Below are 15338 nucleotides of genomic sequence, written 5' to 3'. Positions count from 1 at the left end.
TCCTATCCCAGTTTTTACACCCAACCAATAGTGAAGACAGTTTGACATGCATGTTGCACAGACTACGTACAAGTAGTTGCCCGAAATGTCACTTTCTGTGCAGTACTCTGTGGTCTAAGTAGCAACTCTGGTACAATATACAGTGGAACCTTGGTTAACGAGAACACTCCGTTCTGGGACTGTGCTTGTTAACCAAGTTACTCGTTCAGGAAAGCAAGATTTCCCATAGGAAATCATTGCAATGCAGACAATTTGTTCCACAACTTGTTAAATGTCCCATCCTGGTCCCCTATTGTGCCATTCCACACATGCACAAACACACACAAACACACACAAACACACACACACACAAACACACACAAACACACACACAGAAACACACAGAAACACACAGAAACACGCACAAGCACGCACATATTATGCTCACCTTACCTTCCGTTCCATCGCCGGTCTCCTGGGACTTTCTGTTCGCTAGTACGGGCTGTGTATCGGGTTACCATCACGAAGAGGGAGGAACTTCCGCACCCAGGAGCGCTGACGTCAAAGGCAGGAGCCGCTTGCCTCTGATTGGCCAGCGCGATGCCTTTGAGTAGCGGCTGACAGCGGAAGTGCCTGCCTTGTCGTGATGCTTGCCGATACACAGCCTATACCGGCGAACTACAGGACCCAGGAGGCCGGCGATGGATCGGAAGGTACACATATTATGCTCACCTTACCTTCCGTTCCATCATCGGCCTCCTGGATCTTGTAGTTCGCCGCGAGGATTCCTCCCTCGTCGCAATGTACTGGCGAACTACAAGAACCATGAGACCGGCGATGGAACGGAAGGTAAGGTGAGCATAATACTGTATGTGTGTGCGTGCATGTTTGTTTGTGTGTGTTTTGTGCATGCTTGTGTATGTTTGTGTGGACTGCAAGAGTCGGTTAGAGCGCGGTGGATGTACGGAACCCGTAAGTGTGTGCAGTGAGGATTTTGCTCGTACACCAAAGCTTTCTCGTAAACCGAGTTACAAATTTACAGAAAGCTTTGCTTGTTAAGCGAAATTCTCGTTAACTGGGTTACTCGTTAAGCGAGGTTCCACTGTATATTAAAAACAGACATTAATTCTATCAGCCATAAACTAAAAAAAAATCTATATATATATATAATTGCCTTATTCTGTCTGTCTTGCTCCAAAATGACGTCATTACAGTAACAACCGTCGCCACACCGCGCGTTAAAGAGCCTGCGACCAACGGCTCAGCTAACTGAACAGCCCAAACTAAGGGCCGACACTTTTCCCCGCACCCACACGGACCCCCGGATCCCCGGTGAGTGCTGCAAACCCGGGAGCCCACGCCGGCAACCCAGCCGATACATACCACTGCTCGCCTCCGCCCCCCGCACACATGACCCCACTCAACTCCACCCCCGACCCCGCACTCCGCATGTATACACTGAACACACACACACACGAATTGTCACCTGTCCCCAGCCATGCAGTCCCCAGCACTGACGTCCTCAGCCCCATGACCCCACTCGGCTCCAACCTCCCAGCACACATTACCCCGCTCGACTCCGCCCCCCCCCCCCGCAGTCTGCATGTATACACTGAACACACACACGAATAGTCACCTGTCCCCAGCCGTGCAGTCCCCAGCGCCATGGCCTCCCTGCACTCCGCCCCCCGCACACATTACCCCGCAGGATCACAGCATCAGCATATTTTTACTTAACTTTACACTATTCATGGCCTTCTTTCATTACAAGCCATGGACATCATTAAACATTAGACTCATCTATTAAAACTGTTCCTTCTGTTGTTTGTCATTTTAAAACGAATAAGCAATTATAAGAATACTAAATTAAACCTAACCCATCCAGTCCATTCATTACCCTATTATTCAGTCTGCTAACCTACATACACATTCTAGACTACCCGATATGTTAGAATCGGGCCACTTTCTAGTAAAAAAATATTAACTATATTTAATGTCATTCACACTTACATATGCATCTGAGGCAGCATAGATCTTCTGGTCCTCACTAAGGGGAAGTCGATCCCAGTCACTGCAACGTACAGAGTCATCTTTCAGAAGCTGCTTGTTGAATAGGTGTTTGACCAAGCCATTGAGACTCCACTTTTCCTTACACTGAAGCTACAAATAGTAAGAAGAAATGTTATGTTTAGTCATGGGCACAAAAAGTGCAAACCAAATGGATAAAAATATATGTTACTGGTCTTAACAAAAACTAGCTAGCAACGCAAGAAAAAAGTTGTATCGTTTTCTAACATATGGGATTGGGAGTCCTCGATGGCAGGTTCAATTTCAGATTTCAACATGCCTGACCCATTGCTTCATTAGCAATACGTTGTTGAGGGGTATGAGATAGTGGCTTAATTGGCTTTGCCACTGATACAACCTAGCACACTGTATTGTGTGAGTGCGCCAAGAAATAGTTGAATGAGAGTGTTCTTAAAATTATGGCTGGCACTTCCTGTTCCTGCGCTGAGATGTGAGGAGGGGGAAGAAGCAGCTCCATACAGCCACTGCAATATACAGCGACTAACAGAAGCAAACAGCACCCTAGACCAACATAGAGAGACTGCACTGAATTACCAGCTGTCAGTGCATGGATCGTTATCTCCTCAGAAGTGGAGGAACACCATTCAAGCCCAGAGCAGAGCAGAGGGAGGAGGGGGTGAGTGCAGATAACATGGCACCCACAGTGAGGAGGAAGGAGGGGGAGGAGGGAGAGGAACCACAAGGGCAGCTGCAGCAATGTGCAGGAGGCCAAGATAACAGTAGAATTCAGAGTATGCAGAGTGGTACAGAGACATTGGGCTTGGGGGAAAGATATGAGATTGATTACAAAAGACTGGCAAAAGAAGTGGCAGATCATCTGACAGCAGACATCAGAGAGGCAATAGAAACCTGTGAAGAAGGCTTTGGCTGCGCTGCAGGAGGATGTAGAGCACCATGATATGAGACTGACAGAGGTAGAGCAAAGAGTTTCTGATGCTGAAGAGAATCTGACAAGATTGGAGGGCAGATTTAAGGAGCTAAACACTAATGCGCAGCTTATGAAGGATAAAATAGAAGTTCTCGAAAACAGATCTAGGAGGAATAATTTAAGGCTGGTGGGTCTGCCTAGGACAGTGACAACAAAATATTTGGACTCAATCTGTGAAAAAATTACCCCAGGCTTTAGGCTTACCACATAGCTGCCGTGTAGAAAGAGCGCACAGAGTGGGACCCATAAGGGAGCAAAGAGATGGTCACAGTAACAATGATAATACCTCCAAGCAAGGTGAAATGTCCAGAGCAAGACAGGTTATTATAAAATACCTGGAATACAAAAGATAAAGAAGAAATTCTACGGGCCTTCAGGAATAGGAAACAGGCACTATGCATTCAGGGACACAAGATTCTACTATTTGGCGACTATTCGGCAGAAGTCACATGAAAAAGAAAAGCATTTAGCCAGATCTGCACTGCCCTCTATCACAAAAACATTACATTTCAGCTTTTATACCCAGCAATACTAAGAGTAAGAGGAGCAGATGGGGGTCACAAAGACTTTTTGGGATCCTTCAGAGGCGGAGCGAGAGATACTACAGGACGGGAGAACACGGCGACAGGAGAGGAATGGAAAAGAAGGGACTTTCACTGATCCGAAACATGCAGATCCTGCAAACATAACATCTGCAGTTAGACCAGACAACGAGCCAGAGTGGAGTCAATCGAGATCCAGACCAGCCAGTCCGAAGGAAAAGCGACAGATGGCGACTTCAGCTGGGAAAAGAGGAGGAAGAGGCAGCAGCTCATGAACAAGCAGGCAAGACAAGGACTTAATTTGAGACTGCTGAATGGAGCCGTATGGTGACAAATGTGCCTCAACTCTCTAAAGTCTCACCTACCTCCTCTCTTTCTTCTCTATCTCTTTCTTTCGCTCCCTTTTTCTCTCTCTCTTTCATGCTTATCACTTTTTCCCTTTTATCATTTACTAATGTTTTTTTTTTTCTCTTCTCTCTCTCTTTTTCTTCTCTTAATGACGGTTTTAGGAGCTTGATAAATTTATAAAGGTTGTTTAGGGGCAAGGAGCTAATAGCCAATAGAGGGGGAGAGGTGACTTAGTGGGGTGGCTTCATGGAGAGCTTGACTTAAAGCAGGGGTTTGAAAGGAGTCTCAATCATCTCAGAAAAAATGGAAGACGTTAATTGTATTTGTAAAGTTGGGGATGGGAGGGGTTATACACAGTTGGGGGAGGAGAGGGGAGGGGAAGAGAGTTGGGGAATCCATGTGACACGGCCTGAAAAAGGAACTGTTGATTTTGGGGATTATGGTTTAGCTCATTACATGGAATGTTAAGGGACTCAGATCGCCTCACAAACGAAATATGATACTACGTCATCTCAAAAAGCTTAAGGTTGATATTGCTTTATTACAGGAGACGCACTTGCAAAAGGATGAGTTCTTCCGTATGAACAAGATGTGGGTGGGAAGGGTATATGGGTCGGCCTCAAAAGGTAGGAAAGCAGGGGTTCTTATTTTGATCAATAAAAACTTTGCACACGAGGTGGAAACACAAGATTCAGATGAAGAAGGAAGATACATACATATAAAGATTTCAGGTACTCAAGGCACTTTTAGTATCCACAATATATATGCACCCAATATGGAACAAAGGGTTTTTTTTTAAAATATAGCTAATAAGATTTTGCTGGATGGGGATATATGTAAATTAGTGGGGGGAGACTTCAATACAGTGGTTTCTCAGGAAGAAGACAGGAGGAGTCAGGGGAAGCAGGGGAGGAACACGGAGGGGTCGCTGAGAGCATTGTTAAATACAACTACACTACAGAATTGCTGGAGATTATATCACCCGCAAGAGAGAGAATTTACACACTATTCCCACCCACACGACTCTTGGTCAAGGATTGACCTTTGGCTGACAAGTGAGAATTTATTGCAGAGGGTAGAAGAGATAGTTATAGAGACTATGGTAATATCGGATCATAGCCCAGTGGTAGTCAGTATAGCTGACAAAGTTCAGAGAGGACAGGATTATATATGGCGCTTCCCCTCATTCTTGACTTTGGACAAGAACTTCCATAGAATACTGAGAGAATGGTGGGTGGATTATACATTGACGAATCAGGAGCACAGTGGGGAAACACTATTGTATTGGGAGACTGCTAAGGGAGTTTTGAGAGGAAAAGTGATAGGATATACGACAAAGGCGAAACGATAGGCACAAGTAAAGTTTCAGGAGGCTAGCCGGGCAGTCAGGGAAGCATATACTGACTTCTTAGAAAAACCATCAAGGGTGACAAAAGCAAAGTGGGTGGAGGCGAAGGGCAATTTTGAGAACTGGGTAGAAAGGAAAGAAGGTATGTACAGGACACCACAAGAGGCAGAGTTGAATCGTTTCGGGAACAAGGCAGGGAAGTTATTGGCAAATCTGGCAAGGGGACGACGACCGATGACACTGAGAAACGCTGTGGGGAGTAAAACGACAGATCCCAAAGAGATAAACGACATTTTGGAGACTTCTATGCAGGTTTATATAAAGAGGAGGGGTTAGATGATAGGAGAGAAGGAAATGAGTGGTTAAAAGGAACAAAAATGCCTACGCTCACAGAGGAAAATTTACAGGCTCTGAATAAAGAGGTGACGGAGGAGGAGGTGCTACAGGAGACTTAAAAACGACAAAGGCCCCGGGACCAGATGGCTTTAGCGGCAGTTTTTTCAAAATTATGAAGGATCAAATCTCACCTATACTGACAGAGTTATTCAATAAGATAATGGACGGGGAAAGAATATCGGGTACACTTAATACAGCCTATATAAAGCTCATTCCTAAATGAGGAAAGAATTTAGAAGACCCATCTAGTTATAGGCCCGTCTCGCTGATTAATCAAGACCTAAAAATTTTAGCGAAGTTGATGGCAAATAGGTTAGCGGCAGTATTGCCAGAGATTATAGATCTCCCCCAGGCTGGCTTTGTTAAAGGACGTTCAGTGGTGACAAACATTAGGAAAGTAATGCTAGCAATTGATGTAGTAAAGTAGATGAGAGAAGGGGGGAGGAGAATCCAGCCTTGATCACCTTGGACGTGGAGAAAGCCTTTGACAATGTGAGGTGGTCATGGCTGGAACAGGTGTTAGATCACCTGGGCTTACACGGAGCTTTTAGGAATTTTGTGAGGGTCCTTTATGAAAATCCTCAGGCAAGAGTGAGTACCCCGGGATTTCTGTCAAAAACATTTCCTTTGATGAAGGGAACCAGGCAAGGATGCCCGATGTCACCACTATTCTTTAACTTGGCTATTGAACCACTGGCTAGACGTTTGAATGAGGGGGGGGTGGTTTGAAGGGATCAAGGTAGGGAGGAAGTCATTGCACTCAGCCTTATTTGCTGATGATATAATCCTGTTCATGAGCAAACCTAAAACACAATTGAGTAGAGTCATAGACCAAATTGAGGAGTTTGGGAGGTTAGCAGGGTTTAGACTTAACAAAAACAAATGTGAAATTCTCTTCTTGGACGGAAAGAGAGCGGAGGGGGAGAGGGGTGCATTATGTGACATTCCAATAGCTAGAAATACAATTAAATACTTGGGAGTACAGGTTGGGAGGGATACTAAGACCATATATTCATTAAATTATTCCCCTTTGATCGAGAAAATTGAAAGTGAACTGCAAGGTTGGGCAAATTTGCCGTTGACTCTTCTGGGAAGAAATCATCTAATAAAAATGATGAGCTTTTCCAAGCTTCTCTATCCAATGCAGACAATCCCATTGCTTCTTAAACACTAGGATGTGAACAGATTGACAAAAGCGTTCTCACGTTTTTTTTGTGGAAGGGATATAGGCCGAGGATTAGTGCCAAAAAGCTAATGTTATCAACAGAAAATGGAGGGATCAGACTACCTAACATCAGGGGGTACAATTTGGCCTGTATCTTAAGACATGTAGTCGATTGGATTAGACGAACAAGTAGGTATTCTGACTGGGATATAGAGGCTGAATTTTGTAAACCTTGGGACCGGAGTTCAATCCTACATACCTCCATTCCAAATTTGCCAGCCAACATTAAACACTCACTGATTTGTAGAGACACAGTGATGACTTGGAAGGCGGTTAGGAAAAAGTTCGGGTTAGCCTGGAACATCTCCAAATTCCTTAATATATGGGCTTGTCCTGACTTTCCACAGGGAAGGGAAAACTATCTCTTTAAAGAATGGAGGGAAAAAGGGATTGGAACTCTAAAAAACCTGATGCATGATACAGAACGGAGATGGATGACGTGTGAGGAGTTGAGAGCAAAGTATGACTTGCGCCCATTCCAGACTCTCCAGTTTGAACAGGTGAAACAAGGGATAATGAAGAAACTATACAACATAAATAACGAATATGAGGCAAATCAGATGGATGCGATCATATTAAGGGACATCCATGCCACAAATATATCAAGTCTTTATGGAAATATGAGAGAAGTGTTAGTCCCTAACATATCAGGAAGAATGTTGGAAGGGTGGGCAAAGCAGTTGGGAGATCAAGAAGTGGAGGAGAAGATTTTGAATGGTTGGATGGTGATGAGAAAGAAGATTGTGAATGAGAACTTAAGAGATACCCAATTCAGGATCATACATAGAGCTATCTATGGATTTAATATACTGAATGCAAGACATCCAGATAAGATGATGCGTTGTCCAAATTGTGGTACAGAAAAAACAGATCTATATCATGGGATATGGCAGTGCGAAAGGATTGAAAGATTTTGGAAACAAGTCCAAGGGCTAGTGAGGAAAATCTGGAATAGAAATGTAGAGTTGGATCCAATGGTCTGGTTATTTCACTATCAGCATCGAGAGGAGGGAGAGAAAGGGGGGAGACAAGTTACCGAATCTTTTCTATGATATAGCAATGATAAGTAAAAGGGCTATTCTTCAGAAGTGGCTGGTGAAGGAAACACCAACAAAAGAAGAACTTGTTAATCAATTGAAAAAATGCTCATGTTGGAGAAGGTGATGGTGGAGAGGTGTAAAGAAAGGATGACAGCAAAATTTTTCAGTAAATGGAGAAAGTTCATAAGCGTTATATGTTCTAGAGAAGAAACAATACAAATAATGTCCACATTTGTGTCTACGGAATGGTACATGAAGGAAGATCTGTCAGGGTCCCTGTGCGAGCTGAAAGTATAGTTGGCCAAATTCTGGGTTGTATCGCATGGAGAGGGGAGGGGGGATTGGGAGGGATAGTGTTTACAAGTAATGTTTGTAACAAGTTATCAAGGAATGCTGAAGGGGAGTAGCGGAGACTGAATAATGGAAATATACATTGACGAAGAAGGGGAAGGAGCAAATTTGATGACCGTGACAAATATTTGATCGATAAATTGTAGAGACTATGTTATTTGATATTTTGATTTGTTGACCCTTATTTTCTTCATTCTGTACCCTATTTTACCATTACAAGAAAAGAAATAAAAAATTTGGTTTAAAAAAAAAAAAAAATTATGGCTGGCTTAAACACAATACATAGAATGCTGCTCACCATTACTGGCACCCCTTCATTTTTTTAATAGACTGTACAATATCTTGTATCAATATCTAATACCTCCTAAATAAATGGAAATGTACCAAAGTTATATCCTCAGGGTTTTTTTAATTAGTGGTCCAAAGTAATACGACAAAAAACATGTCAACTTACATGTTACAACTTCACAGAAGAAACAGAAAAAAGAGCATGCGCAGCAATAAATGCACCCCTAATTAATACTTTATTGCACACCCCTTGGCATTGATGGCCGCCTCCAAATGTTTCTTGTAGCCATCTATGAGCTTCTTGTACTTCTCAGCAGGTATTTTATCCCACTCTTCCTTTGCAGCTTGTTCAAGCTCTTGAATGTTTGCAGGGTTCTTTTTCCCAATGGCAGATTCAGATCACCCAAATGATTTTTAATGGGGTTGAGGTCAGAACTCATTGCTGGCAATATTAACACAGTCCATTTTTTTTTCTACCATTCCTGTGTACTTTTGGATGTGTGCTTTGGGTCACTGTCATACTGGGGAACCCATGATCTTCAACTTAAAAGTTTTTTTACACTGGGTAGGACATTTTGCTCTAAAATCTCTTGATAATTCTCCAATTTCATGGTTTCTGCGATACGGTGAAGGCCTCCAGTGTCAGATGCAGAAAAGCAACCCCAAAACATTATGGATCCTCCACCATGCTTAACTGTTGGTAGGTGGTTCTTTTCCTTAAAAGCCTCATTGTGCCGTCTATAAACAAACTGTTTCTTTGCATTTTTTTGCTAAAAAAAAAGGTCTATTTTTGTTACATCTGTCCACAGAACATTTTCCCAGATGCATTGTGGTTTGTCAAGGTACTCTTTGCAAAGATCAGTTGATTATTTTTATGTTTTTTCTTTAGTAATATTTTTTTCCTTGGCCTTCGCCCATAAAGCTCTACTTGGTTTAGTGTGCGGCCTATGGTACTGAAATCATGACCCCAGATTGTTCCAAGTTGGCCTTCAGGTCTTTGGATGCTTGACGTAGTGTTTTTTCACCATTCGCGCCAACCTTCGAAGACATCTCTTGACAATTTTCCTCTTTCGCTCACGTCCAGGGAGGTTCTTGACGATTTCATGCTTGGCAAACTTCTTAATAACATTGTGCACTTTTGAAACTGGGATACCAAGATCTTTGGAGATGGCATTAAACCCTTTGGAAGTTTTGCTAATAACAGTTCTGACGTCCTCAGACAGCTGCTTTGTCTTCACCATAGTGACAAAAGGAACAAAGCCTAACATGTGGCTTTTTAGAACATTCAAGTCATCATTCATTAGCTAATTCATGTCACATGGCACCGACAATTTATCACAGGTGATTCTCATTTGTGATTTACCACTGGCGAGTCAAAATGTGTTTCCATACTAATTTAATGTAATGGTGCTAATACCAGTGTCACAGCAAGTTTTTATTTTTTCCTCCAACTGTTTTTTGTATTAAATTTATGTTTATCATTTGCTCTTTTTTATTTAACACAACTGCTCTCTACAAAAAAGCTGTTTCACTTGATTAATTTTTTTCAGGAGATACAGTTCGGTACAGAAATATTTGGACAGTGACAATTTTCGCGAGTTGGGCTCTGCATGCCACCACATTGGATTTGAAATGAAACCTCTACAACAGAATTCAAGTGCAGATTGTAACGTTTAATTTGAAGGTTTGAACAAAAATATCTGATAGAAATTGTAGGAATTGTACACATTTCTTTACAAACACTCCACATTTTAGGAGGTCAAAAGTAATTGGACAAATAAACCAAACCCAAACAAAATATTTTTATTTTCAATATTTTGTTGCGAATCCTTTGGAGGCAATCACTGCCTTAAGTCTGGAACCCATGGACATCACCAAACGCTGGGTTTCCTCCTTCTTAATGCTTTGCCAGGCCTTTACAGCCGCAGCCTTCAGGTCTTGCTTGTTTGTGGGTCTTTCCGTCTTAAGTCTGGATTTGAGCAAGTGAAATGCATGCTCAATTGGGTTAAGATCTGGTGATTGACTTGGCCATTGCAGAATGTTCCACTTTTTGCACTCATGAACTCCTGGGTAGCTTTGGCTGTATGCTTGGGGTCATTGTCCATCTGTACTATGAAGCGCCGTCCGATCAACTTTGCGGTATTTGGCTGAATCTGGGCTGAAAGTATATCCCGGTACAGTTCAGAATTCATCCGGCTACTCTTGTCTGCTGTTATGTCATCAATAAACACAAGTGACCCAGTGCCATTGAAAGCCATGCATGCCCATGCCATCACGTTGCCTCCACCATGTTTTACAGAGGATGTGGTGTGCCTTGGATCATGTGCCGTTCCCTTTCTTCTCCAAACTTTTTTCTTCCCATCATTCTGGTACAGGTTGATCTTTGTCTCATCTGTCCATAGAATACTTTTCCAGAACTGAGCTGGCTTCATGAGGTGTTTTTCAGCAAATTTAACTCTGGCCTGTCTATTTTTGGAATTGATGAATGGTTTGCATCTAGATGTGAACCCTTTGTATTTACTTTCATGGAGTCTTCTCTTTACTGTTGACTTAGAGACAGATACACCTACTTCACTGAGAGTGTTCTGGACTTCAGTTGATGTTGTGAACGGGTTCTTCTTCACCAAAGAAAGTATGCGGCGATCATCCACCACTGTTGTCATCCGTGGACGCCCAGGCCTTTTTGAGTTCCCAAGCTCACCAGTCAATTCCTTTTTTCTCAGAATGTACCCGACTGTTGATTTTGCTACTCCAAGCATGTCTGCTATCTCTCTGATGGATTTTTTCTTTTTTTTCAGCCTCAGGATGTTCTGCTTCACCTCAATTGAGAGTTCCTTAGACCGCATGTTGTCTGGTCACAGCAACAGCTTCCAAATGCAAAACCACACACCTGTAATCAACCCCAGACCTTTTAACTACTTCATTGATTACAGGTTAACGAGGGAGACGCCTTCAGAGTTAATTGCAGCCCTTAGAGTCCCTTGTCCAATTACTTTTGGTCCCTTGAAAAAGAGGAGGCTATGCATTACAGAGCTATGATTCCTAAACCCTTTCTCCGATTTGGATGTGAAAACTCTCATATTGCAGCTGGGAGTGTGCACTTTCAGCCCATATTATATATATAATTGTATTTCTGAACATGTTTTTGTAAACAGCTAAAATAACAAAACTTGTGTCACTGTCCAAATATTTCTGGCCCTGACTGTATTCCACATTATGTACTTAACCCTTTCACAACCTAGGATGTAATGCTACGTCCTAACTCATGAAGGGATAAATCACCATCTGCTTCTGCAGATAACCCCTTATATTGCGCTGTCAAAATGTGACAGTGCGATTTAAATTGCCGTGGCGGGAAAATCGCTTTTCACCGCCGCCATAGGAGGCCCTGTGATGCGATCTCGGGGAGCCGATGGTTGCCATGGTAGTGACAAGTCATGTGATGACTCCTGTCGCTATCAAGACTTAGTTCCTGTTACAGCCGGCAGAACAGTGGCTGTAACAAGAATGCAACATTTCTGCTGATCAGAACTGTGCTGCAGAAATGAATGAACGATCAGACTGCTGATCCTTACCGTCCCCTAGGGTGACTAGTAAAATGAAAAAAAAAGTTTTAAAAAATTTAAAAAAAAAACCCTAAAAGTTGGAATCACCCACCATTCACCCCATTGAAAATTAAAGGATTAAAAAAATATACACATATTTGGTATCACCACATTCAGAAATGCCCGATCTATCAAAATAAAAAATCAATTAATCTGATCGGTAAACCGTGTAACAGCAAAACAATTCCAAACTCCAAAAGTGCGGGTTTGTCATTGCAAATTTTGCGCAAAATGCAATAAAAGGCAATCAAAACGTAGCATCCTCGCAAAAATAGTACCATTAAAAGAAGGGAATTTTGTTTACTTACCGTAAATTCCTTTTCTTCTAGCTCCAATTGGGAGACCCAGACAATTGGGTGTATAGCTATGCCTCCGGAGGCCACACAAAGTATTACACTAAAAGTGTAAAGCCCCTCCCCTTCTGCCTATACACCCCCCGTGCTCCCACGGGCTCCTCAGTTTTGGTGCAAAAGCAAGAAGGAGGAAAAAATTATAAACAGGTTTAAAGTAAATTCAATCCGAAGGAATATCGGAGAACTGAAACCATTCAACATGAACAACATGTGTACACAAAAAAACAGGGGCGGGTGCTGGGTCTCCCAATTGGAGCTAGAAGAAAAGGAATTTACGGTAAGTAAACAAAATTCCCTTCTTCTTTGTTGCTCCATTGGGAGACCCAGACAATTGGGACGTCCAAAAGCAGTCCCTGGGTGGGTAAATAATACCTCATAATAGAGCCGTAACGGCTCCGTCCTACAGGTGGGCAACCGCCGCCTGAAGGACTCGCCTACCTAGGCTGGCATCTGCCGAAGCATAGGTATGCACCTGATAGTGTTTCGTGAAAGTGTGCAGGCTCGACCAGGTAGCTGCCTGACACACCTGCTGAGCCGTAGCCTGGTGCCGCAAGGCCCAGGACGCTCCCACGGCCCTGGTAGAATGGGCCTTCAGCCCTGATGGAACCGGAAGCCCCGAGGAACGATAAGCTTCGAGAATTGGTTCCTTGATCCACCGAGCCAGGGTTGATTTGGAAGCTTGTGTCCCTTTACGCTGGCCAGCGACAAGGACAAGGAGTGCATCCGAGCGGCGCAGGGGCGCCGTACGAGAAATGTAGAATCTGAGTGCTCTCACCAGATCTAACCAGTGCAAATCCTTTTCACATTGGTGAACTGGATGAGGACAAAAAGAAGGTAAGCAGATATCCTGATTGAGATGAAAGGGGGATACCACCTTAGGGAGAAATTCCGGAACCGGACGCAGAACCACCTTGTACTGGTGAAACACCAGGAAAGGGGCTTTGCATGACAGTGCTGCTAGCTCAGACACTCTCCGAAGTGAAGTGACTGCTACTAGAAAAACCACTTTCTGCGAAAGGCGTGCGAGAGAAATATCCCTCATTGGCTCGAACGGTGGTTTCTGAAGAACCATCAGCACCCTGTTCAGATCCCAGGGTTCCAACGGACGTTTGTAAGGAGGGACGATGTGACAAACCCCCTGCAGGAACGTGCGTACCTGTGGAAGTCTGGCCAGGCGCTTCTGAAAAAACACAGAGAGCGCAGAGACTTGTCCCTTAAGGGAGCCGAGTGACAAACCCTTTTCCAATCCGGACTGAAGAAAGGACAGAAAAGTGGGCAAGGCAAATGGCCAGGGAGAAAAACCCTGAGCAGAGCACCACGACAGGAATATTTTCCACGTCCTGTGGTAGATCTTGGCGGACGTTGGTTTCCTAGCCTGTCTCATAGTGGCAATGACCTCTTGAGATAATCCTGAAGACGCTAAGATCCAGGACTCAATGGCCACACAGTCAGGTTGAGGGCCGCAGAATTCAGATGGCAAAACGGCCCTTGAGACAGCAAGTCTGGTCGGTCTGGTAGTGCCCACGGTTGGCCGACCGTGAGATGCCACAGATCCGGGTACCACGACCTCCTCGGCCAGTCTGGAGCGACGAGGATGGCGCGGCGGCAGTCTGCCCTGATCTTGCGTAACACTCTGGGCAACAGTGCCAGCGGAGGAAACACATAAGGGAGTTGAAACTGCGACCAATCCTGAACTAAGGCGTCTGCCGCCAGAGCTCTGTGATCGTGAGAACGTGCCATGAATGCTGTGACCTTGTTGTTGTGCCGGGACGCCATTAGGTCGACGTCCGGCAACCCCCAGCGGCAACAGATCTCCTGAAACACGTCCGGGTGAAGGGACCATTCCCCTGCATCCATGCCCTGGCGACTGAGAAAATCTGCTTCCCAGTTTTCCACGCCCGGGATGTGAACTGCGGAGATGGTGGAGGCCGTGGCTTCCACCCACATCAAAATCCGCCGGACTTCCTGGAAGGCTTGCCGACTGCGTGTTCCTCCTTGGTGGTTGATGTAAGCCACCGCTGTGGAGTTGTCCGACTGAATTCGGATCTGCTTGCCTTCCAGCCACTGCTGGAACGCTTTTAGGGCCAGATACACTGCCCTGATCTCCAGAACATTGATCTGAAGTGAGGACTCTTGCCGAGTCCACGTACCCTGAGCCCTGTGGTGGAGAAAAACTGCTCCCCACCCTGACAGACTCGCGTCCGTCGTGACCACCGCCCAGGATGGGGGTAGGAAGGATTTCCCCTTCGATAATGAAGTGGGAAGAAGCCACCACCGAAGGGAAGCTTTTGTTGCCTGAGAGAGGGAGACATTCCTGTCGAGGGACGTCGGCTTCCTGTCCCATTTGCGTAGGATGTCCCATTGAAGAGGACGCAGGTGAAACTGCGCGAAAGGGACTGCCTCCATTGCTGCCACCATCTTCCCCAGGAAGTGCATGAGGCGCCTCAAGGGGTGTGACTGACCTTGAAGGAGGGATTGCACCCCCGTCTGTAGTGAACGCTGCTTGTTCAGCGGAAGCTTCACTATCGCTGAGAGGGTATGAAACTCCATGCCAAGGTATGTCAGCGATTGGGCCGGTGTCAGATTTGACTTTGGAAAATTGATGATCCACCCGAAACTCTGGAGAGTCTCCAGAGTAGCGTTGAGGCTGTGCTGGCATGCCTCTTGAGAGGGTGCCTTGACCAGCAGATCGTCTAAGTAAGGGATCACCGAGTGACCCTGAGAGTGGAGGACCGCTACTACTGTAGCCATGACCTTGGTGAAAACCCGTGGGGCTGTCGCCAGGCCGAACGGCAGTGCCACGAACTGAAGGTGTTCGTCTCCTATGGCGAAGCGCAGGAAGCGCTG

At 44.7% G+C, this 15338-nt stretch overlaps 1 protein-coding gene across 2 annotated transcripts in view; it reads right to left on the bottom strand.

Moving 5' to 3' along the window:
• Positions 1-15338, bottom strand: part of WRN (WRN RecQ like helicase) — a 345122-nt gene that overhangs the window by 287233 nt on the left and 42551 nt on the right. The window contains exon 6 of one of the 2 annotated variants that reach the window (XM_075352466.1): positions 1990-2139. The exons of the other annotated variant lie outside the window; for it this stretch is intronic. Coding sequence (XP_075208581.1) covers positions 1990-2139 — 150 coding nt within the window. The remainder of the gene's footprint in view (positions 1-1989; positions 2140-15338) is intronic. 2 annotated transcript variants of the gene reach the window in all.

The sequence above is a fragment of the Anomaloglossus baeobatrachus genome, chromosome 1, assembly GCF_048569485.1.
Source record: "Anomaloglossus baeobatrachus isolate aAnoBae1 chromosome 1, aAnoBae1.hap1, whole genome shotgun sequence".
Classification (NCBI taxonomy): Eukaryota; Metazoa; Chordata; class Amphibia; order Anura; family Aromobatidae; genus Anomaloglossus; species Anomaloglossus baeobatrachus.
The sequence above is the reverse complement of the archived record's forward strand: the minus strand, read 5'-3'. Positions and strand labels throughout refer to the sequence as shown.